The 24,682-nt window shown below is 39.4% G+C and overlaps 1 protein-coding gene across 11 annotated transcripts; it reads right to left on the reverse strand.

Annotated features, from left to right (window-relative positions):
* Positions 1-1,124: 1,124 nt before the first annotated feature.
* LOC116718457 (RNA-binding protein with multiple splicing 2) lies at positions 1,125-13,526 on the reverse strand. 11 transcript variants are annotated; one of them, XM_032560426.1, is made up of 9 exons: positions 12,997-13,526; positions 10,668-10,745; positions 9,571-9,609; positions 9,356-9,418; positions 8,280-8,430; positions 6,781-6,944; positions 4,734-4,806; positions 2,143-2,174; positions 1,969-2,050 (listed from the first exon to the last, which is right to left on the reverse strand). In XM_032560426.1, the coding sequence occupies exons 1-7, from the start codon at positions 13,048-13,050 to the stop codon at positions 4,741-4,743; spliced, it is 615 nt and encodes a 204-aa protein (XP_032416317.1). In that variant the 5' UTR covers positions 13,051-13,526; the 3' UTR covers positions 1,969-2,050; positions 2,143-2,174; positions 4,734-4,740. The 11 variants fall into 11 exon arrangements, with proteins under 11 accessions (XP_032416314.1, XP_032416321.1, XP_032416316.1 ...); XM_032560429.1 differs by having other exon boundaries at positions 6,796-6,944; positions 12,997-13,521; XM_032560427.1 differs by having other exon boundaries at positions 1,972-2,050; positions 2,138-2,174.
* Between the last annotated feature and the right edge of the window lie 11,156 nt (positions 13,527-24,682).

Genomic DNA, 24,682 nt, shown 5'->3' on the forward strand with positions numbered 1-24,682 from the left:
TGCTTAATCTTTGCAGGAGGACCAGTGTGTTTTTCTCCTGACATTGAGGCAGGACACATCCTGAAGAGGTCGCCAGTCCACAGAGCATCGATTCACCACAGGCATCCTTTAATGATTGGAACGTTTATTTTTTTCCTAGAGTTCACTTAGAACATTTTTTTAAGATTCTACAAATAAAGATCGATCTGCATCATCAATTATTTTAAGAGAACGAGGAAACGTGAAGTCCTGGAGCTTGGAATTCCTGTTCATTTCCTCCATGAGAACATTTAGAACATTCTGAGGTTCTTGAATGAAAAATAAAAATGTATACACACCCTTCTACAGATGTGGCATGCAGCTACTGTCCTTGGGTGAAGCAGACTTCAGTCCATCTAATCTCTCGCATCACCCCCCGCCCCCTTCATATCGATTTTCTGTCAATTCAAGTATTCTGTGTGAAAGTGAAGTTAAATGACCTATTTTTCAGCAAAGGGCAAATGGTAAAATCTTCAGAGACCATTTGCTTCTAGGAAGGTAGTCATTGGGGTTTTAAGACCATTTTAAGTTTATTTTACCAAGATGACTTTTGAACTCATTCAGAAAATCTGTATGCTCTCTTCACTTCACTTTTACACCCCACAACATTAAAAGGCTACGTCATGTGAGCATCATTTCATTTTCTGGAAAAACCGACTATACGGCTCTTGCCAAAAGCTTTAATGAGCTGGTTGATCCAATCTGTTAAAACCAGCTTCGATATTCCAGATGCTAAATTGTACACTAAAATGTGTGCACATTAAAATTTAGCCATGTTTGGTTTAACCACCAGCACAGTTTGGACGAGGCAGCTGGTTACACAGTACAGTCGAGTCCCTGGAGGATGCAGCATGGTTGGTTGAGCAGCGCATCTTCCCAGAACAGGAGAGGGCAGAGTGTGGAGGTCAGCGCCGCAAATGATGCAAAGAGACGCTAATGCAGTGATGCATTACAAATGAAAAGTTTGCATCAATAATTCACGCAAACATCTGATGGCTGGACACTTCCAGGTTTTTTTTTATTGAAGTTGCCATAGACCAACCACCAATTTTAGCTTCGATTGGTCAGCAACGTGCAGCAAAGAAATGACAGATGCCAAACAGAAGAATGCATTCACTTCTTTTATTCATAAGATGGGAGTTTGTTTACATTTTTTTTTTTACATCTTATGCACAGCAGATACAAGGACAAACATTGTCTAAACCACAAACTAAATTCCTTCAGTCTAATCCTGCTAAACATTTCAAAATGCCCCCTTCCCCCCAAAACCCTCCCCCTTCCAAAAAAAGCAACCCTTTACATTTTTAGTCCAGTTTCACATTCTGAAAGATTGCCGTAAAACAATCTCATTTTAGCAGAATGGCACAAGCCAATTCCAATGTCCCCTTTAAACAAATTGCACTTTTTAACTACTTCAACAGGATATAGGATCAAAAATTAACACCAAACACAGGAGACGACTAAACATCCAACTTATATAGGTTCATTATTTAGTTGCACAAAAAATGCATAAATATACATTACGCAAAAAAGCACAAAAAAAATTTTGCACTTTCCTTTGCTCAAATAATGACACACATTGATAAAGAAGCCAAGGATTGTTCAAACGAAGGGATGCATTCACAGGGTCCATGCGAGATAAGCCATTTACACAACAGCCTAGCTTACACAGAGGTAAGAGACCAAGGATCTACAGGAAGAAAAGCAAAACGTTTTGCTGTCTAGGCCAAATGGCAACACAAACACTAAGAAAATTAGGATACACAGGAATCTGCACTTTAAGTTCATGCCAAAAAGACTAACATGCAATGATTTAACGCCTCTAAACCTCCCAGGAGCAGCGGCAACCCATGGAAGGACTAGCTTAACAGTAACTTCAGTTTTCCTCAGCAGGTAGGATCCATGGAGTCTGACTGGGTTTGCATGAGTTCTACGTTATTCTGAAGTGCTAACGGTACCGCAGTAGTTGCCAAGGATAAGTTCAGATTGTCGACAGCAAGATTGTTTTAACTCCAACTCCCCCCAGAGACAACTGGAAGGAGATATAAATACTGTTTATAATAATGCACATTTGTCCATTAAATAAATGGGATTAAATTAAATGAAGAGCATGGCAAACCTCACTTCAGGTGGAGAAAGGTGTGGTTCCCAGTGGCCTGAAAAGCACAGGGGAAACGAAGGTTAGTGAACTGAGAAAAGAGAAAAAACCCCAACCCAGAACAAAGAGTGTTTTGTTACAATGAATCAGGAAAAAAGTTACACATCAAAACTGAAGCCAGTTGATTAATATCACAGTCTTAAGTTGTGAACCGAGTTTGGTGGGGTATATTTGATGCATCCGAACATTTACAGGAGAAAGAATATTTTGATAGCTTGATGATTCTTAATAGATTGGATAACAAAATTTGGATGTGTTCAAGAGTTTGGACAATAAAAAAGGCTCCAAAATGTCTGAAAGGGGGAAAAAAAAATTCATAAGACACTTGAAGAAAAGGTAGGAAATGTATTGCAGGGTTGCTAGTCTCAACAGTTCAGTTACGGTAATTAGATTATCAGTTCAGTAAATGTCCATTTTGGGGGCTTTTCTAACTTATCCTCAAACTTCACAAATCATGAAATTGACTTCCAGTTGCACATAAGGGTCACTGCATTCTTTTGGAACCCTGGCCAGCTTCATTTTCAGTTTCAACACTTGTGTATCTAATAGGGGTGCACCAATCAAATCCCCCCACTTTTCTCAACTTTGGGTGATTAGCCAATATTTTTATGTGAAACCGATATGCAGATCTCATGCTGCCACAAAAGTCGAGGGAGAAAAAAAAAAAATCAGCTACTGTCTCCTTTTGCCCTGTTGTGAGAGGGGACTAACCAACAGACCCATCCACCATACCTAAACTTTTCATGTACATTTATATGCAGTTACAGTTGTTTCACAGGTCAAGAATCAGCAGGTCTGGTATTTTAAAGAGTGGCAGTAGGAGCTCCCCTAGTACCTAAAGCTTAAAAGATTCAACAATTTGTGACCTGATTCTTTTTAAAATGATTGGGGGATGGTCTAATACTTGGAGCAAAAGACCTTAGAGTCTAGAAGCCAAAACAGCCAATAAAATGTCCTTTTGGATTTTCTTTGTGTTCTCAGTCAACTCCAACCATTAAAAAACAAGCAAGCCTTTATTGGAGGGCTGGGGGGTTACACTTTTTGGTACCAAAACAATGAATAAAATCCAGACATTCCACTTTTCCATAATCTGGAAGTCTTTAATATTGGCTCCAAACATTCATGACAGTGGGTTATTCACTTAAGTACTTTCAAAATGATTAAAAGGATAAACAGTCCTCCTTAAACATTGTGCACCATTGATCAAAGTAGCATTATCTAAAGAAAACATCTGACAAAAGAAAAGTTCAAAACAGAGTCCATTATATTCTCCCACAGTAGCTAAAATTACACTATGCGCCCAGTTTCCTTCCTACTGCTGCAAATACTCTTGTGCACCAAATCCACACCAGTTACCAATTACTACTTTACAGTTGAAATGTTTAGTTAGTAGTAGCAAAGCAGTCCTGTTTTAGGAAATACAGGCATATTTCAAATATTGAAGAGTTTAATTCAATTCAGCAAACAGATTGGTGATATTTGAAGCATTTAGTTAAACTTTAAGTATGGCTTACGGCAAAATAAAAACTCAAAATTCAATTTCTCAGACAACTGTATAGAACAACAACAATAGTTTTTAAAAATAAATGTTAAGATGCATGTTATGGCCAACACCGTAATGCTAACCATTGAGAATCATGGAAGCCCTCCACAAGGGTGAAGTATGCAAACATGGTCTTCAAATCTAAAGAGCAGAGAATCCAAATGTGACGTTTCCAGTCGACTTGGACAGAGCAGTAATGTCATTCATTACTGCTCTGCTGGGTTTTATCAAGTCCAAAGTTACAGGAGCCATTCGACAGGAAAACACTTTGTTTCCGTCTAGAGTTTTACGAAGATTGCTTCATTTTGAAACAGGCTATGGCACTTGTCCATGCTAGCCCACCCAACCTAAACCCCGAAGGAGAATCGATGGCGTATTCTTAAACAGGGAGTTGGCACCAGAGGCAACAATGAGACAAGCTGGAGGCCGATTTAAAGCAACCTAGACTCCAATGCTTCCATGCCACAGTGCATTGCAATTCAAAATGCAAGCCCAGGCAATATACTGTTATTATGTACTGTACACAGTACTATAGTAGGCTGAGATCTGTATGAAAAGTGTTTAAGGTCTTCTGTAGTATTGAAAATTCAGACTGAATTGTGGGTTTTCATTGCAAGCACCAATAAAAAAAATGCTTGAAACATCTACATAGTAAATGTATGTAACACAACTCAATTTAGATTGAAATACTTTAAATTAACTTCATCGCCATTTATTCTGAAGCACCAGTAAGTTATTGGAAAATGCATAGGCTTTAAGATTTTCCTTAGTACATCTTTTGGACCAAAATGCAATAATTATATGGATTTCCTAGCAGAGCTCAAAGTATTACCTCAGGTTATATAGTTGCTTAGAAACTGAGTTTGTTGTTGCACCAAATAACATTTGGTCAGTTGAATATTGCATTTCCAATTTTTATTTTTTTTTACATTTGGTTAGCGAAGAATTCAGGGGACTGCTCTGGAAAAAAAAATCCTAAAAATAAAAATAAAAAAACCCAAAGAGATTACTCACTAAATATCTAACAAAACTGCCGGGACTTCCATCCAGGCTGGGAAGTCTCAGAGGGAGTAGGGTACCAGCGCATCTAAAGAAACACAGACAAAGTCATGTACAGACCAAAACCAAGCTTTATTTCCAACTCCTGCAGAAATGTTTAAAAAAAATAAAAAAATCAGCCTTTGAATAGACACAAAAACAGAGGACTGCCCCTTTAAGCCCAGCTCACTGAAGCCATGGGAATGTGTAGCTGCTTAACGAGGACAATCATCCAAGCAATTACCAGCATGGAAACGTGGAGAACTGAACCTCTGTGTCTGACATATTTACGTTCCAATAAACCCATCAATAGCGTGTGCCCTCGACTCATTTTCCTCCTTCACTACCACTGAACAACCCGGCAGATTTAATAACAACGTCAGAAGTCGTTTAGAGACCTTTATCTTTGAGCAACGGTATTATGGGAAGGAGTATTTGGTGAGCCCAGGGCACTTTAAGGATCTTTCATCAGAATCCAATTAGAAGTGCAGCTACCCAGTCAGCTTCTGCTACAACCAGAAGGTGGACAGTTAGTTGGCACCTTCAGAGAAGATCAACAAGTTTGACGAGTTCTCCCGAGTCAAATACCCGACATTCCTCTGCCTCGAGTCAGGCGAAATGGGTTTTGACTCCCTACTCTGCAGAGCAGCACTACCCTGGAGGAAGCTAGCTGGCAGTGAACTTTAAATGACCCAACATGAGAAATATTTTCCATTGCTATTGTTACAAGTCCTGGCCATTCCTTTATTGGTAGCTGTTGTATGTCAGGATGACATAATGCCATGTAGCTTTTTTCCCACACATGTAATGAGCTTATTTTACTGCAAGAATAAGATCCTAGATGGTGGCATGTCAAAACAGATGAAGTGCCACTTGAGATTAAAGGTACAACTACACTTTTAGGTACAAATACTTTGCTTTCCAAGAAAACTGTACTTTCAGATCAGGAAGTGCATCTTTTTTTAACTCCTCAGCTGATAAGGTGGGTATGCGCAGAGCTCTGCTAAAGGAAAATAAGTTGTATGTCCACAGAGTGCTCCAGATTCAAAAAATAACAGCATGAAGAAATTCAAATTCAACTGCATTGGAAGAAACCTTTCTGCACTTCAGAAAATGATTACACATCACCCACTTCATCAGGTACACCATTTAATTTCTTGTCAGCACAACTGCTAAGTTACACAGCAGAGACTCAATGCTTTTAGACACCCAGTTGTGGTGAAGATGACTTGCTGAAGTTAAAACCAATCACAAAGAGCTGATCTGCTGGTGGTCTAACAGAACCATCTCACGGTATCAGAATGGTCTGGCAGTTTTGGAAATGTGCAAATACCTTGATGTCAAAATAGACAGCAACTCAAACAACGACTTATTACAACTAAGATTTTTAACGTAATCTGTTGGTTTGCCAATAACAGGAAACTGCTACAATTCAGACTCAAACTGGTCAATAGTCAAGTCCCTACATTATACAATTGGCTCCAACTGAAAACTTCTTAAATGGCACAGCCTACCTACTGTAAGTATTACTGCTAATACCTTTTTGTCCAAAGTGTACCAGTCTTCTGATGGCCACTTCCAAAACCATAACATAAACAGTTTAAGTCACTTTAAGCAGGTTCATGAACAAAGTTCAGCTGTGCTTCACAGTCATATCAATTTATTATAAAACATTTGGTATATAATGCAATGATGGTGGATTTCCAGCTGACAAATCTATAGACCAAATTTTAAAGGGAGTGCTTCAAACATTTAGTCTATGAAAAAGGCAGCCCAACCTGGCACTAGGTAGATGTCTAATAAAGTGACCAGTGAGCATCACCCATCATTTGAACTTCCACAAAGCTTTCTGGCTCATATCTACACTGGGCTCCACCCCAGCGGGCAAAACGTTGCAGAGCCTATTTGGATTATAGACAATTTAGTGCCAATTGCTTTAAAATTTTTACCTCAACGTCAGCTATACAACCCCCACTGTATTTTCAGAGTACAGAAGGTTAGTTTAAGAAGAAGAGGAACACACCGGTTGCTCCCTCACCTGGGCGTGGAGCGCTGCAGCGGCGGCAGCAGCTGCCGGGTAGGTGAAGGCTGCGTGTGGGAGGCCTGGAGTCAGCTCCGTGGTGTAGAGCGGGTATGGAGTCCAGGCATCTGGTGATGCTGGGATCAGTGCTGCCCCTGTCAGATCATCTGGGGAAGTACAGGACGGTAGTAGACAAGCTGACTGCGCTGCTGCATTTGCTCAACCTATGAATGCTTGAATCTGTTAAAAATCAGTGGATGCTGATGACCAAATACACCATCAAAGTATAACCTAGTAAGTCTGATGTTTGTTACAGGGCTGGTCACTGGTACTGAAATGTCATCGTCTGTTTGTACTGCTGAAAATTCTGTCTTAAAGCTGCAGGAATATGAAACTTTTGGAGAAATGTATACATTCACATATTTGTTGAAACTTTGTTGTGGCAGCATGAGACTGAATCTATAGGGGAAATAAAAGTTCCCATCTCCTCCCAGTGCTACTACCGTCCCCTGAAGAAATTCAGCTGCCGATCAAAAACAACCAATCAGAGCCAGGCAGAGGGTCTTGGCACCGTCAATCACACACATGTACGTGCTTCTAACTGTGCTGATGACAGAGAAACTTATCATTCCAGGAAAACCACTTATCTTCTGTCATCGGTGGCCATGCTAACTAGCTTTAGCATTCATGACAGACTATCAGGATCGAGGATGTGCAATGTGTACACAAGCATGATTAACAGTGCCAAGACCTCCTCCTGGCTTTGTTTGGATGTTTCTAGTTGGCACCAGCAGAAAGCAGAGGAGCTTGATTTTTTCCCCACAGATTATCTGTCTCATGAGTCACAAAATAATGACCGTTTCAAATGTGTAAAAAACAAAAAAGATAAGTTACATCATGCTGCAGCTTTAAGGGAAATTAATCATTTTATGTAATTTACATAGTAGTGGTTATTCTTTGGCGCACTAAAAACATAAGTCTCTCTTTTTAAACAAACTTGGTAGTACATTTTTTAAATGTACCAAAACTGTTGAGTAAAGTATCTAAGATTTACTGTTTTTATAAGCCAGCTTCAGTCTTCCCCACTTGATCCCCCCCAAGCTCTCACTTAAGGCAATCTGCCACACCACAACAGTAAATTTATCCAGGCAGGATCTGGCTTTAATGAAGCTCCTCACTTGTCAACCACCACTGGTCTCAAACTAATGAATCAAGCAGATGTTCGGGCAAAGAGAGTAGAGACGTCACCGCTGACTAAAACCTGCAAGTGGAATTTCCCAGAAGCAAAAAGGAACTGGCTGAAGAATCGAGATGACACATGCACGTGAAGGTGAGTTAGTCCTTTAATTTGTTAGAAAACCCGTCATACCCCTCCCAAAACATGGAAGTTAATCCCATAACATCTATAGGTCTTAAAAAGAGGACAACAAGGGCCACTGAGCACTGACACTGCCAAGGTGAGTGTGGATGAGGGCCTAGAGTAGTGAAGCCGTACAACTTACATGGGTCCCGTGCAATGAAGTGTGCTCCTAGAGCGGGGTGGATATTTGTGGGGTTCGGTGTGGCCATCAGCTTACTCTTTGCCATCTTCGTGTTGGCTTTAGCAAACTCTAAGCGCAGGGTCTGGGGACTTTCGGGATCAAAACGGATACCCTGAGAGGAGAGACGGAGGAGGGAGGAGGAGGACATATGATCGTAAGGGAGGCGAGCTGAGTTCATGGGGGGCTTAGTTTAAGCAGTCTCGCCAGGACCCCCCCTTCCTGAAAGCGGTGTTTCAATGCTCAGGGTGCATCTTTCAAGCCTCTGACAAAGGATGTCAAAACACCATCTGAAGGATACACTTCTGGCATTTCGACACGCTTGCGTCTCCTTTTCCTCGTGACGGCAAATCGAGAGCAGAGGCGACTGGCGGATGAGCGCAGCCTCTGCTCGAGCCAGAAGGAGAAGGAGACGAGGAGAAGGGGCTGACAACGAGACAGAGTGGAATTTCCTTTAGGTGGTCTAACCCTGCTTTTGTGTTTTGTGCCCTAAGCATTGTGCCCACATGCAGGTGAGTAGGATTTTGGTGTATGTGTTGTGTGTGTATGTGTTGTGTGTGTGTCTAAGAGGTGATGCTCATAACGAATGCTAAGCTATGAGAGAGAAGTGTTAGATACTGCCAATGTGGGCTATCGAGTGACAAACAAAATAAGAGGTTACACTACCAAAGATGTGTCCAAATAACTACACATGTGGCTATGAGACAGGTATTACAGTAAAGCAGTGATATGCAAAACTGAGGAAAGCTATTATCAGACTAAGAAGGATGTGTATCAAGGTCAAAGTAAACTACCGTAAGGCTACGGGATTCTGGCCTCTTTCCAAAAATGGCCCTGCCATTGAATTGTAAGAGACAAAACGGGTTGGCTTTGAGAGATTTCAGAGGGAGAGATGATGTCGCTCACAATCAAGTCCCAATCATTTGTGGGTTTAAACAAAAATAAAAAGGTTAGCACAACACATGTAGAAGATCGAAAAACAGGGGGACGGGGAAACTGTGAAACTCTTAAAGAAATGAAATCTGTGAATGAAAACTTACATTCAGAGCGTTTTTTGCAGCTTCGGCTCCAGAGCGACTGTCGAAAGTTACAAACCCGACAGGCTGGAAGACAAAAGAAGTGCCCCGTTACACAACGACTCGCCACGAACATGCATTTTAAAATCTAGCAACAAAGTAATACTAAGTCAGTTGTAAAGCTATTAAGAATAAATCAGTCTGGAAGTCAACCAGAGGACTGATTGAGACCACCTCACCTGTTTTGATGTTAACTTAATCAGTGACCCTTCATAACCCTGCAGGGGGAAAAAAAAAAGAAAAAGATAGCCAATTATCCACCCTGAAGTCACATGAAGGAGGTCAGGCATAAAACATTTCACTACTTGAGGACCAAATATATATTCAATACTCTAGTCTACGATTTTAAAAACAGCAGGAGTAGCTGACAAGGCAGAGATCATACAAAGTATGGTTCACTCCTGATTCAGATTTACAATCAAACTTTCCATTGCAATCTGTGGCAAAAATCCCAAACTAAAATGGCCTCCAATAAACGAGGAAAACACCATCTTGAAAAGCTGTCAAGCTTTCTTTTTTTTTTTTGCCTCCCCAGCCATGATTGAAGCAACTTGCTAACGCTGAACTGCGTTTGCCTTGTGTTGAAATAAAAGATAAACCAAAAAGAAAAGCTACAACCAACTGAAAAAAAAACTACAGTGGTTTCACAATGTGCAAATGTTTGGAGTGTATATCTAAATTTCCCTGCTTGTGTGAGAGCTGGGTCACAGAGAGCCGCTTGGCCAATCGGGAGAGCTACTCATTTACACATTCCACAGGACCATCCATGTGCGAGGGACACCACTTCCAGTTTGCTTCGTTAGGACAACGGTGGGAGGGGCATGAGGTGTTTATGGAACAGGACAGGGGGAAAAAAAAAAAACAACTAATAGATTAACAATGATGTGGCCTCATTTTTATATATGCAAATATGTGGTCTTCCATTAATGGAGGGACTATAGCTACACAGAGAGCAGAGCGCTGCATGGTTTGTGCGTTACGGTGAAATGAAGAGTGGCTTAAAAAGAAATTTACCTGCAATTCAGATGACAAATGCTTCCTAAATACTAAAAGTCTGCCTCTCAGCACAGATAATCCCTTAACCACTTTCCATGACTCTGCTCCAGCAGCAGGCAAACAGCAGCTACTCTTGAGGTTTTTCCTTTTTTTTTGCTTTTTAAAGAGGATGACAAATCAACTTTATTCCATTTACACACTGAAAAGCTTGAGTAAAAAAAAAATTAAATTTAAAAAAAATCAGTAGACCATCCTTGGAAAAATATGCGCTGCCACTTGCCTTAAAAGGTCTGAAAAGAAGGTAAAGTTCCCGTGGTTTAATGTCAACTGGTAGGCCGCTGACAAACAGAGTTCGTACCTGCAAACAGGGAAAAAAAGCAAAAAAAGATCTAGTCATCCTCTGACATCATAAAAACAGATGCATGCAGTTCGTCTTTTGAACAAATGTGTAATTTTCAGAATTTAACAAAAACAGTACTGATAATATAATCCTTTCCCATCCACATTCCTCACACTGAAATTTCTCCTTCGGCTTTTCTGAACCCTTTTGAAATGATAAAATAAAAATCCCCCTCAAGTTCCAAGTCATCGATCCTCACAGTTCAATTTCAGATTTCATTCAGTTCTATTTATTCAATCGAGGATCCCACTTAGAGCTTTGTGGTGTTGTTCCAGCTCTCTGCAGTCAGTCCAGAAGCTGTAAGACTTTATGATAAACGGACAGATTTGACAAAACGCTAAAGACAAAAATGGAATTCGGATACATAATGCTTTATAAATTAAGACAAAATGCTTTTGAAAATGGCGTAGAAAGGATCAGTCTGCACCAGCTGGAAGTATAAATGGCATATGGAGCCATTACAGCCTAGAAATCCTTGAGAACACATTAGAGCATTTCTTAAATTACCCAAAGATGTGGAAGGTAAAATAAAAGTATTGGGAAAGACAAATCTTGACATCTTTTTTGTTCATCAATAGAAAGCCTTCATAGCCAAACGCCCCTCGGCTGTCACCAACATATTAGCTTAATTTGGCAGATCTGAAAATGATCTAAAATACTTTTCACTGACAAATTTTCAAAACCTGAAATTGTGTTTCTCCAGCAATCTAATCTGAACGGAAGGCAGCCATCTCAAAAAAAAAAAAAAAGAAAAAAGAAAAAAGAAGGGGAATCTTTGATCCCGCCTGAAGGAAACAACAAATACCCCTTGACTGGACATTCAGTGTCTTTATTCCGGCGTATAAACAGGGAGGCCCATTAGTTGTCGGTCGGCGGGGAGGCCTGAAGTACAATGGAGCAGCCAGAGGAACAGCGTTGGACAACAGAGCACAGCATGACACCATTTCCTTCCTCTGACCAGCGGCCCCGGCCCTGTCGGCTCTCCCAACATTTTTCAGGTGCTGCACAGCAGCAAGTCTCAGCCCTTTTTTTTTCCTTTTCTTTTCTTTTTTTTGCATGTCAATGTATACAGCAGATTAACACCAGCTCAGCAAGGATCAAACACAGTAAAGATGTCTGAATTTATCCCACAGCAATGAGTGAGCAGCTCCAAATCTGAAACTGAATAGTTGGAATAAAATCTAAAAATGATTTAAAAACCCCAAAATATTCTGGGGGAGGTGAGGGGGGTAATTACAGCAGCGTTTAATATCTGTTCCCCTCCCACTAAGATTTAGTCAAGTCCATTTGTTTCTAAATACGAAGCGGGGGAAGGGGATTTCAAGGCAAATTAGGAGTAAGAAAAGAGAAAAGTCAAGTGGCCAAACAAGGCCTTGTCATAGGATAATGGGAACAAAAGGAGGACCAGCATAAGGCCTGCTGCTTCCTTTAGAGCGTCTCCATGAGGAGCCACTAAAGAGGAAATAAAAACTGGCCACACAGAGAGCAGAAGAGTGGCAGCTTTAAAAGGCTCATCACCAGAAACATCATTTAATCATTCAAGAACTATAGGATTACTGTCATTTATTAAATACACCCGTTAGGGTAAAAAATAATAAAAAAATGTCTGCAGACTCAAAGGTCAGGGTTTATTTTTTAATAAAAGATAGATATATATTTTTAAAAAGACTTGGACACATTTTTGAATACTTAAATTTATAGGAGAATTAAATACAGGTTTGATTAAAAAAACAAAACCTTAAATATATATATAAAAAAAGCATTTAATTTGCAAAGTACTCGTAATAGTATGAGAGAGAAACTAAAAAACAAAAACTTGGATACTGGAAGAAAAAAAAAATTAATTCTGCAAAACGGAACTAATTTAGGAATTTAATTTGTTCACCAAAACCCGAAGAAAAAATATTCACAGCATTTTTTTTAAAAAGAAAAGGATTCAAAATTACAAGAGCTATGAAGTTTAAAGACACCAAGTCAGATTTTCAAAATGATAATTATAAAATTGAAAACAGTATTCTGACACCGTACACTATAAACCCCAGGAATCCTCTTATTTTCCTCCTCTCTTGTCTGCTTCATCACCGCAGAGAGGAGCTAAAACTCGGAAGCTTTAGGAGGAGGCTGAATTTTGCGGCCGGAAGCTAGAACATGACCAGGTAGAACCGAAAAACTTACGAGGCAGAATAAAAAAAACTCGAGTCAGACTCACCTCCTCCTCGATGGAAACGTTGTTATTCGGCTCAGAGTCAGCTTTCAGACTCATGTTGAAGGTCGCTTCGGCTGTGGCTGGGCAGAAAAATCAGGTCGAGTGATGTTTCCCCCCCTGTAAGAAGTGCGTCTGAAGCTGCGGTGAAAAGTCCCGGTGGCGTCTGAACTTCAGCGGAGATGATGTGCCGAGGTGAGGTCGCGCGGGCGAGCTATCCGAGTTCGGTTCGGGAGTACACGGAATCATTCATTAAAGAGAAGGGATTTTTTTAAAAAAAGAAATGCTGGAGAAAAGAAAACACAGACCGCGCTCTTTAAAAAAAAAAAAGACAAAAAAACTAAAGGTGCGAAGGTGGATTAGGTGCTCCGTGTGTGAGGGTGAGAGATGAGGGGGGAAAGAAGTGCGCGTAAAAAACTGAAAGCGACTTGCGTTCACATCAATGCCCTCAGCTGTGTTGATGGGGGGGACGGAGGGGGGACTGTTCAGAGAACAAGTAAACTTTTCTCATTGGAGCGTCTCTCTCTCTCTCCTCCCGCTTTTCAATTAGGTCATCAATTATCTTGGAGTCTGCTGTGTGCTGTAATCAAGCTGCAGATCCGCCTCAGCTGTTGCGGGAGCAGCCGCCCCCTCCACCGGTTTACGCAACAGCAGGGCCGGCCCAAAGTCAAATGGGGCCCTCATCAGGGTTTTTTGACGTGGGGGCCCACTTACACATAATGCCATTATCTAAAAGCTGTGGATAAATTTGTGTGGCTGTGTTATTTCTTTGATTTACTCATTAGTACTTGCGATAAGCTCTAAAGTGAACTAATTCAAAACGGACTCAATAGATCTGGGGAGGATTGACAATGCTGGTTGTTAAAAAAACAATCTCTTGTGGAGACTTGTTTGTAGTTACGCGGTGTGTGTGACTCAAACAGAGATAATATTATTAAATTAAAGTACTATAAAATTGTGCCTCAACTTATAAAAATTTGTATATATGTGAATTCATTTACATCTTAAAATGATTTAAATGTTATTTAAGTTTAAAATAAATAAAAAAAACACTATGGATCCAATTTCAAAGTTGTATAATTTTTTTTAATTAACTTGATAACAAGCAACAGCAGCAAAACATTTACTGAGACACATTGTGTGAGAATGCAAGGAGTCTTGGGTGCCCCCTGCTGGCCTGGGTGACCTAAGCACCATATTCTTATGCTTTGGGCCAGCTTATGTTTAACAAAGACAAATATTATTTCTTGCACATTTAAATAGAAAATTTAGTAATAATAATAATAACAATAAAAAAATCGATCCTATTCTTGTGATGACTTGTTTGACCAGCTAAAGACTGTTCTGCTTCTTCTCCTTCTAGATAAGATTTGATTCGAAACTCTACATTTCACTTTTAGATTACAATTTATTTATTAATGTTTGCTGACTAAATTCCTAAATAATGTTACCAGAATAAATAAATAAATATAGGTGTAGGAATCCGCGTCCATTTTACTTGCATGGATTGTGTGAATTATGTAAAAAGTAACAGACGCTTAAATGAATGAGTAAAAATCAAATTAAAAATGTACTGACTCAAAAACAAATAATTACATGCTGATAAATTTATAAATCCTTCCACTCAAATTCATTTAAATACAAATCAATTATTCGGCTTGCAAAATCAAAAAAAACTTTTAAAACCTACTAACTCAGAATGATTTCTCCCAAAATCACCAGGTTATGAAAGACAGAGTGCAAACGCATTTTATTCATCACAACAGACACACCTGTTTGATCCTCCGTGTTAAAATAAATCAACAAATAAGAATGGATTTGTGACCAAACAAAAAAAAAATGCAAATGAAATATTAACAAACTCTTAAAATCTGTTCTGAAAACGTAGCATAGGACTGGTTTCCCCTGACAACCAGAGCCATGTGCTGCTTATGGATGAAAGCTGCTTCAGGGTGAAGGAGTTCAGCTTGCTGTCCTGTTTGACTTAACTCCAGCTAGTTAAACCTGGACATGAGCTCAAGCGCAGATTCATGACAGCTCTTAACCACTTGTAAATTAATACGTTCACTCATAATTCAACCCATATCACTATATCAGACATGCAGACGTCTGCTGAATGATCCAACATCGTCAGTTCAGTTCCGGTCAAGGTAGATAAGTAGGATCTGCTACGACAGGAAAGCAGCTAATGTCAGAATCTAACCTTTATTAAACGTTGCATTTATAAACTGATATGCTTGATTAACATTTGAACAATTTTAATGTTTAACAATAAATACTGTACAGGATTCATTTTTAATGATTGCATAGGACCTTTCAGCAACAAGGCAGGTGAATGATGATGATTTTGAAATGTAATCAAAACCGTCATCATTATTAAATTGGAATGACGAGGATGCATGTCTAGTATGTTTTACTAGATGCATCTATTTCAATACAGAAAAATGTAGCTAATATCCTACCTTCATGGACAATTTGCTTGGCAGCGTTTCTCTCATAATATATTTTATAATTAATGAATTAGATAAAAAAAGACCAGAGATTACACCCTGGAAAATATTCATTATATTTTACCAGTCACACTTTTGGCTTCTTTCCTGTGATATCATTAAAAGGGAAACACACCAAATTATTTCAAAATTGAATAAGATTCAAGCGTTTAAAGTCAGTTTTACAGTAAAACTCAATGTGCCTCACGTTCAATCACAAATATCCAGTAATACAGTTCTGGTAAAAAGGCTATAAAATAGGCAGTCATTTATCTATCGTGTGTCTTTTCAAAGAACGGGCCTTGTTTGGCACCAACCCATTTGGACAAACGGCTGCCGATAGGCATGAGATAGAAAGTGTCACAATAACGTTAAAAATAAATTACATTGTGAGTGTTTTGACTGTTTGCACCATGTCGATGTCAGAGGCTGTGTGGGTGGAGTAAGGCTGGCCGGGGCCGCGAGTTAAGGCTCGGCCCTGGACGCGAGCCCAGCGTGCAGCGGGTTTCCTCACAACAACGCAGCTCTCAGAGGCCAGACGGTTTCCTGACTTTGTATAGGAACACAATCAGGACTGGAGGAGAAGGAGGAGGAGGATGAGGAGGAGGAGGAGGTGAAGTGGACGGACGTGTTCCCACTGTATTTCTCCTTCGATTTAAGGTCTAAAAATAGCCACGATCTTGTGCGTTTCACATGTATGAGAGACTCAGCCATGTACGTACATATATGGAGACAAAGAGGGACACTTTACGAGACATATTTCTGGAAGTAGCTCCAGCCTTTCCTTAAATGTCCGTCTTGCCGTCGTCTTAGTCCATTTTTCAAGTGCAAAGATTAAACATGTATGAACATGTTCAGTCAATTCCTCATAACTTTATCAACTCCTGAACCACTACTTAGAAGTACATGTTGCACAATTTTCTTTAAATAATAATAATAAAAAAACACCACAAAAAAAATCTTTCATATCCACGTTTTTCTTTTGCTAAAACATCTGATGTATGGTTCTAAGAAGACTAAGAGGACACAACGTTTGGTTTCCCGCTCAGTCAAAAGCATATAGGAAGAGCTTGTTTGACGTTAGATTAGAGTTTTAACATCGGAAGGTAAAGAACAGATCCGGGGTTTGAGAGCCAAGGGGAGATCTGCTTTCTGTCAGCAGTTGAATCTTAAAGACGCGGAAGAAGAACATCATTTTACGCTCTGCTTACCATTTCACCAACACTCTCCGCCTATGAAATATTGACTGTGCCAATGAGTGAGTGACCGTCAATGTATTCGTTGTTCGGCTTGAATGCAACGTTTCTAACGCCCAGACTTTTTAATGCACCTCGAGTTTGGAGACAGGACTCTTCACCTGATCATCTCTCTGTTATTATTTTACTTCATAAGAACAAGCAAGAGTTTGTCATTAATGCTGTAGGACTCCCTGCTTCTGGCCCAGAAACCCCTTACAAGAGATGTCAGCTTGAAAAAGCAAGACGCAATCAGCTACAAGAGAGCAGAGAGCAAAGAAATGACTCACCGGAGCTCCAAACCTTTTATGCTCAGAGATGTCAGAGGCATTTTCACGGCCAAAGATAGCCTTGTGTGGCTGCGGAGCCGTAAAATATTTCTTATTTATACGTCTCCTTGGTTGAATTTTACAGAACACTTCAAGTTGTTTGGAGATAAACTCATCGGCCTCTTTCTCCTGAGTGCTGCCAAAGAGGCTCTGCATAATTGACAACTGGGATGCTGGATGGAAATATCCAGAGATGTTCAAATTGACGGTGTGCTGCCTCCTGATTAATGAACACAAAGGGAATGAAAGTGTTACATGAACATTTAGGATAAATGTTCTAATGTCTGTTTCTAATGTCATGAGAATCGCTTTGTAGCTTAATTATGAATAGGAGGAATGGTGCAAAGTGTAACATTGGAGAAGCTGCAGAACTCTAAAATCAAACACTGAGATTAACACTTTGTTTTGTTGTTTAACCAAATCTTATACTTAAGAGTGGTTCAGGTTCTTTTGTTGGAGTCATGCTACCATTCGGTCAGAAGTTTACATACGCTCATCATGGTAATGAGTGTCGCGGTTATTTCAGGCTTTAAATGATGAAGATATTTTGAAGGGAGGGATGGGAAGCAAGAATTAGGTGAAAAAATGTTTCAAAGATTTTTTCAAATCTGTACAGGATTAAAATTATACACACGGGTTCAAATATATGCCACTCAGGCTTTAGTGTAGCTGAAGGTAAGGCTTTCCAAATGTTTGAAAAGCATTTGAAATTTGTAAAAAAAAAAAAAAAAGAAAGAAAAAAAAAGACAAGTTCAATACCCATTTCACTTTCACATTTCAGAAAGTGAAATTCATACAATATATATACACACAGATGGAACAATTAAAAAGCCTTTCTTTCTTGTAACTTTGATGATTATGGTTTCTCAGTCTGGGTCAGTCGGTTTACACAATTATAGGAAAGACCACAAGGGTGAAACACAAGACAATGCATAGTTGGGAAGTAAAACGAAAAGAACACAAAGTTTTCAAAATTGTTTTCAATGAAAAATCAGAGGTGTGAAAAGCATTAGGACTTCGCCGAACTTTACTCTGATGCCCTAAAAAATGCTAATAACTTTGAAAACATTAAACTTTGTTTAATGTATCTTAAATTCACCCACATTTTCCTCTATTCAGATGTTATCAGCCCATTAAGTCTGACTTGTGATCACACCCACAGGTATGACCTGAAGATAAACTCGCTGTTATGATTTACTGTGAAAAATAAACATTTCAAGTTCAAATGAGGCACAATTTTCCCTAAACTTAATTCCTACTACAGCCAATTACTTTCCGTTATGCAGAGAATTTAAGTTACATTTTGGGGTGTTTGGACTTTACTTCTGAGTCCACCTGGTTCTTAATTCGGTGATCTAGTGCTGCCGCTCTGTTCAGATAAAGCATGCAAGATAGACGGGTGATTGCATCCTCATACACATAATTTTAAAATCCATAATAATGTCTTTAAACTGGGAAAAAAAAGCCCTTCTGAAAACAATTTTTTTTTAAAAAGTGTTTAAAATGAAAGAAATCTGAGATTTGGGTCTGCATGACCCATTGATTTCACCCCAAATAAACTGTAGCTCTGTCGATGTTTTCTTTTTTTTCTTTTTGTTTTACTTAGAGAAGTGGAGAAATTATAGTAGTGATAAATGTATCAAAAGGTGAATAAAATTCTTAGACTTTGGTGCGTTCTTCCAATATTTAGAGCAGAGCAGAACACTGATATTCGACTGATTCATTCGTCTTTCAGGGCCTCTAAATCCGACCTCCCACCATGCCCCTCCCTCCCTCTCTTTCCACCCAAAAACACCTGACAGAAGCTGAGACTGTATAGTTCAGAGGCTCTGGATAAGCCTCATGTTTTATTTGCAGAAAGCGGCCCCATTGTCCCATAAGTCACCTCACACAGCACTCTTCTGCTTCACGCCACACTGAGCCTGTCTTCCTACGTTAGCGTCACCCGCTGCTAAAGCACTTAGCTTGTGTTCTCCGTGTCCTCTGTGGTCCAGCCAAACATCCATTTGGAGGTCCTAGGAAACTTTGAAGCTTTTTCACCCACTCGTGGAGGTGCGGGGGGGGGGACAGCCTTTGTGCCATTTCGTGAATACTTTGTCCAATAAATAGCCCTCTTCGTGAATACATTAAAGCTCATGGAATCTGCCAGCGCATCCTTGCGCTCGGCCTGAATTCATGGAAAACTTGATTTTCTTTCAGTGAGGGATCTTACAAAGAAAATATTATCGTCTGTAATACTTTACTAACTGGTGATAAAACCACTTACACTTTTAGTCGCAATGTTGTGTCTGTTGTCTTTGCTAGCATGTGCCAAACATTGTAACCTTTCCTGTTTTGGTCTGAAAGGACTGCAGCAGCCGGAGAAGCAGCTTCTGGAAGTCAACTATGCTGCGTTCCTTTTACCTCCGAAGTTGGAACTCTGAGCTGGGAATGACATCACATCCATGTTAGCAGCATTCCAGTTAGCATAGTCAAAGACATCACAATTCTAATATGGTGATTCCCAACCAGTCATTGTTTGTACCTCTTACAAACGTTGTTTAAAGCTATACTTTCCACCTGCAAAAACCACTTTTAATTTGTTCAGTTTAGAGTTGCAGGCGCTACATGTGACATTGATTTTAGACGCACAGCTACAAGTGTATCTTGCAACATAGACATGTCTCCATCTTGGCCTACTATTGTTGATGTGAGGAGCGGCCATATTGGATCTCAAAGTCGGCGTTAGAGAAATTTTCAGACTTTTCGAGTGGAAACTCCGACTTTGGTGGGGCAGGGGGGCTCTTCCAGTTAATTCTTTAGATTCGGATGTCAGAATTTACGAGTTCCAACTACAAATGAAATGCACCATGTTTTGTTTTTTGAAGTTCAGGCTATAAACAAGGTTACTGAAAATTAATATTGTCTAGTTATTAACTAACCAAATGCCAAAAAAAAAAAAAAAATTGATTCACAAGATGCCCCAACAAATACAATTTAAAATTTTGCTGAAATAAATGGGTATTTAAAGTAGAGATGCACCGATCCAATATTAGTGTCTGTATCGGTACCAGTATTGAAAACAAACTAAAAGTTTTGCATCAATTCAGCACTGTTTTTTTGTATCAGATTTGTATCGGCCGATAATAAACCTCAGATATCTGTATCGGGTATCGGAAGTGAAAAATGCCTATCGTTTCATGCCTAATTTATAGTAATATTTTGGGAAACCGAATTAAATAAAACTTACATTCAGTGTACACAGATGGATTTTTCTTACTAGTTTGTGTCTGGCTATGGAACAAGTTGGATCCTACAAAATTAAAAAATTCACAGGGTTACAAAATAGCAGAAAAAAGTTAACCGAATATGAAGAGACATCACATGTGTTGTTGACATTAACAACCACCTACACTTACAGGAAAATGTGTAACTAATTAATTGTTTCTGCAGGTAAAACCAGCATAATTACATTTTTACTCAATGAGCACCAGAAACCGGCGTGGGCTCTAACCGTTGCTGTTTTAAGAATTGTTCAGTTCCCAATGCATTTAGTGAAATGCCGTAGAATACACATGCTTACAATCGTCACATTTTAAAGTTATCTTTGAAAAATGAAAACTGCTAATATTTTATACTACTACACACAGGGTTTAACAACATCTCTCTCAAAGCTTTTAATGAGCTTTTACCGAAATCTGCTGGATTTCCTTAGATAGGAAACCTTTTAATTTATTAGAAATACTTTATTGATCCCAAGGGGAAGTTAAAAGTTGTCGTAACACACATTAAGAGTTATTGTGTGTTATAATCTTTTCTGCCCACAGAAAAGATCTCCTGTAGCAGTCTGTATTACAGCGAATCTGAAGAAACCATGAAGAGGGTGGTCAGGGTTGTCCATCATTTTCTTTATTTCATGTAAAATTAGTTTTTACATTATTTAACCATGGAATAAATAAATATATGAACTGCACTAGACTGCATTGGTTGATAACCAGGATGAAACTGGAATGTTGGTACTTAACTTTCAATCATTCTGTGTGATCAGATCTCATTAAAATCTTTTTGTAAAGTGCTTTAAGACGACTTGTCTTGTGAATTAGAGCCATAATGTGAAGTGAACTGAATTGACTATCAGCATAGTTTTGGGGGGATGATTTACTTGAAGAATTTTTATAGATATTTCTTACATTTGCAAGTTTTCTGGCGTTGAAAATGTAGGCTACAAAGAAACAAGGAAAAATCCTACAATAATTTCCTTTTTTTTTCTTTTACTTTGTAATAAAACCAACTTCTTTACTGGACTGCTTTGAGTGACTTTCTTTCTCTTTCACCTCCTGGTCCAGGAGGTCAGAGTCGGGGTTCTCACAGGCCACCGATGGGTTAACATTAAGGATTCATAAAGAAAAATAGCCTGGCTATCTTTTGAACACAGTAACCCCAGTTCATTGCCTCCAACTCTCCAGGATTTCAGCGCTATTATGAATTTTAACAATGACAACAATATCTGTGCCAGCTGTGACTGCGTTATTTGTTGTTTCACACCAAGCTGAAAACAAAAACTATGAGCTAAAAAATGTTCCCAAGGATTTGCCAACTACCGAGGCCGTGTGTACTTTGTAGCTCTGAAACGAAAACAACCTTTTCTCTTTTTTTTTTTTCCAGCCCCCTGGCCACGCTGTAAGTCCCTCAATAGTTCTCGCAAGCCTTATTTCAGAATTTGGTTAATTATCAGGAGCCGAGACGAGTGTGGAAACGGACTTATTTCCAAAGGCACAGAAAAATGGCCCAGTCCAAGCATTCCTAGCAAGAGGAAATACTGAAAAAAGGATCCACTGGGACCGTTTAAATTATAATTTTCTCACAAAGGCAAACCCAGTCCGCAGAGATTTTCTTCAACATGGGAAAGAATATAAACCCGCCTCCCCAAATTGAATAAAAAGTTTAAAAAATCAAGCAGTAGAGATACGGTATATGACAGAAAATAAAAGTTAAAAATACTTCTCATAGCCACATTGTCTCTGAGGCAGTGCATACACGACATGCAGTAAGTTAGTAGAGAATAAACACTTTCATAACATCCTCCCTCAGAAGTGAGGCCTTGACTTCCTGTTTGTGTACGCAATATGGGACGTGGAGGGTTATGCTATTTAAACCAAAGGGCAGCAGATTCCCAGCCAGCGAACGCTGATGGGATCTGCCAGCTCCTCAGGGGGACGAGGACTGGGGTGGGAAAAGGCAGAAAGCAGGAAAAGGAGGAAAAACAAGATAATCACACGAAAAAGGGAAAAGAAATGGAAGATAATTACAGCAGGAGACGGGTTGTCGTGCAAGCGAACACACAACAGAGTTTTACACCAGTTCTTATCTGAAGAACCTGCCTCCGATTCCACAGCTGGGCCCAGTGGAAGTCTCTTTGAGGCGTTCGGGTTTTGCAGCAATTAAGTTTTTACCCCCTCCTCCCCCTTCCTCACCCCCAAGAGAAAAGTTAACAAAAATGATGATTAAAAAAGCAAACTTACGGAAGGAGTTCAACTTGCTCGCTTTCCTTTCTTTTTGAAGGGTGAGATCAGAGGATCAATATGAGCTTTGTGTCTGGGGATTTTCAGCTTCCAGCAGTGTTATGGAGCTGTTTTTGTGAAAGAGGCTCCCTGCACTTCAGCCCGGTCTCACATTAAGATGTGTAACTGCGGCGCTGCGTCCCGTATCGTACATTCAGGCCGCTTCCAAACTGCAGACAAATCTGAGTCGTAGTCTTGGCGCGTGATTGATTGGCCTGAAAAGAAGGATTCAAAATGGACAATGTTACAAAAAGCAGAATTTACAAAGACCAGATTTGATGGATAAGCAAACTTGAAAGGATAATGGCACCCGAAGGGACCTGGACTAAAGCCTTCTGGGAGGAAATAATCTCTGTAATTAAGGCACACCCATTTTCCTTTGTGAATTTTCTCATAAACTTGTGATGAATTCCAACACAAGCGGCTCAAGTTCAGCGCAGATCCACAGCAGGTACACTGTAGGTGTTTGTTTTTAATGGTAAAATATACAACAGTATTTATAATGTCATTATCCAAAGTTAAGTTGGATACTGAATGAAACTTTGCCCCAAAAATGTTTTGTGGGAAGTATTAAAAACCCACTTCCTTGTTGATATGCCATTCTCTAAAGTTGGGGGGCGGGACCCCACTACATGTCATGAAACACAATGTTTATGGTCTTAAGACGACTTGCAGAGCTTGACAAATGAATTAATTACGTTCTCACTTAATTCTTAAAAAAAAAGAGGTGTACCATAACTCACGTGAGACGTCTTTCAATATCCAGTAGCTGACGGTCTAGTACTGAAAATTAATGGATTATCTTGGTGGCTCTGAAATTTTGAGCCTCCTCAGTGTTTCTTTTCTCCCTCTTTCCATTTTAGGTTAAAATGGCGAGAATGAAACTCCCAATGGTAAGAAAATGGTTACCCAATGCTCCTTTGATAAGCTGTTGGTTCTTTAAAAAGTATTTTTTTTCTATAGTCTCAGTGCTCTCTGTACATTGGGATTATGTTTAAGTTCTCTAATTTTGATTATTGATTAGAGAGGAGAAAGACAGATCTGATTCTCGGTTCATATTAGACTTTATTCTACCTTCACAGAGTTTACTCAGTAAAATATTTTCACCTTAGAAAACGCAGAAGTCTCCTCTTCTTTTGAGCACAATGGTTGATTTCATGTAAGCAAGAGGAAATTATCCTTCTGGCTGGTTGGATTTATAATGAGACTCATGTAGTTTAATAATGCTTGTAAATGCAAGGAAGGAGGCGAAAAGGGCAGTAAGGATGGAGTAAATGACAGATGTTGGATGATTTGGGACAGACTAACAACTGCTCCTTTTAATAAAATCTTTGTTGCTATTAATTAAAGTCAACTCTGTAATGTTCACCTACTTAGGTTTTTGATAGTATTTGGTATTTACTTTGGTATTTGATAGTAGCAAGCAAATAAAATTGGAGGGGGAAAAAAAGTATGTTTTGTTAATTTTATGAAGATGTGATAAATATCTTGGATAGATTTGTTTGTAACCCTTAAGAAAATATTCATCTGAGTCTGCTGCGTCATCTGGAGCTCAAGTAAACATACAGTAAGTAGTAGATATTGTCACTGGGAGTTCTTTGCTCTTTTCTAACAAGTAAACATTACCTAAAGTTTTTCTTCTCCCTGATATTGCAATTTTCTTAATGATGTGATTTGTTTCTACTCATTTTTAAGTACCAGAACCTGCACACGTTTTGACATTTTCCCTTATTCTTGTTTTGTTTTGCTGCCTCTGGCCTAGAATCTGTACAGGACTCTACAGATGGCGCAGTGAGACGCCTCATCGTGACGAGTGAATCTCACGCGCCATAAATCTCTGATCACCAATCCAAACACGTGATAAACACACATTCTCCTGTTCCTGTTCTGCTTTACAGATCCTTGGCATGGCTCTCATCTTCTGGACAATAACGCGGCAGTCAAGAGCAGCCGGGCCTATTTTAGTGCTGCTCAGAGACACTAAATTCATCAGTACCGAACAAAACATCAGGTTTTAGCGACACTTTTCACCCCGAACCCTGATATTAGAGAGTAAAGGTCTCTGATTTATCATAGCGAAAGGACAAAGGGATTAACGT

The sequence above is a fragment of the Xiphophorus hellerii genome, chromosome 4, assembly GCF_003331165.1.
Source record: "Xiphophorus hellerii strain 12219 chromosome 4, Xiphophorus_hellerii-4.1, whole genome shotgun sequence".
Taxonomy (NCBI): Eukaryota; Metazoa; Chordata; class Actinopteri; order Cyprinodontiformes; family Poeciliidae; genus Xiphophorus; species Xiphophorus hellerii.

Bases quoted from the DNA above. Each gene is read 5' to 3' on its own strand.
- LOC116718457 (XM_032560423.1), bottom strand. From the start codon at position 13,050: ATGAGTCTGAAAGCTGACTCTGAGCCGAATAACAACGTTTCCATCGAG. The intron at 10,746-12,996 runs GTGAGTCTGACT...CCCTGTTTGCAG, and splicing joins ACGTTTCCATCGAGGAGGAG to GTACGAACTCTGTTTGTCAG. The intron at 9,419-9,570 runs GTGAGGTGGTCT...TTTGTCTTCCAG, and splicing joins TTAAGTTAACATCAAAACAG to CCTGTCGGGTTTGTAACTTT.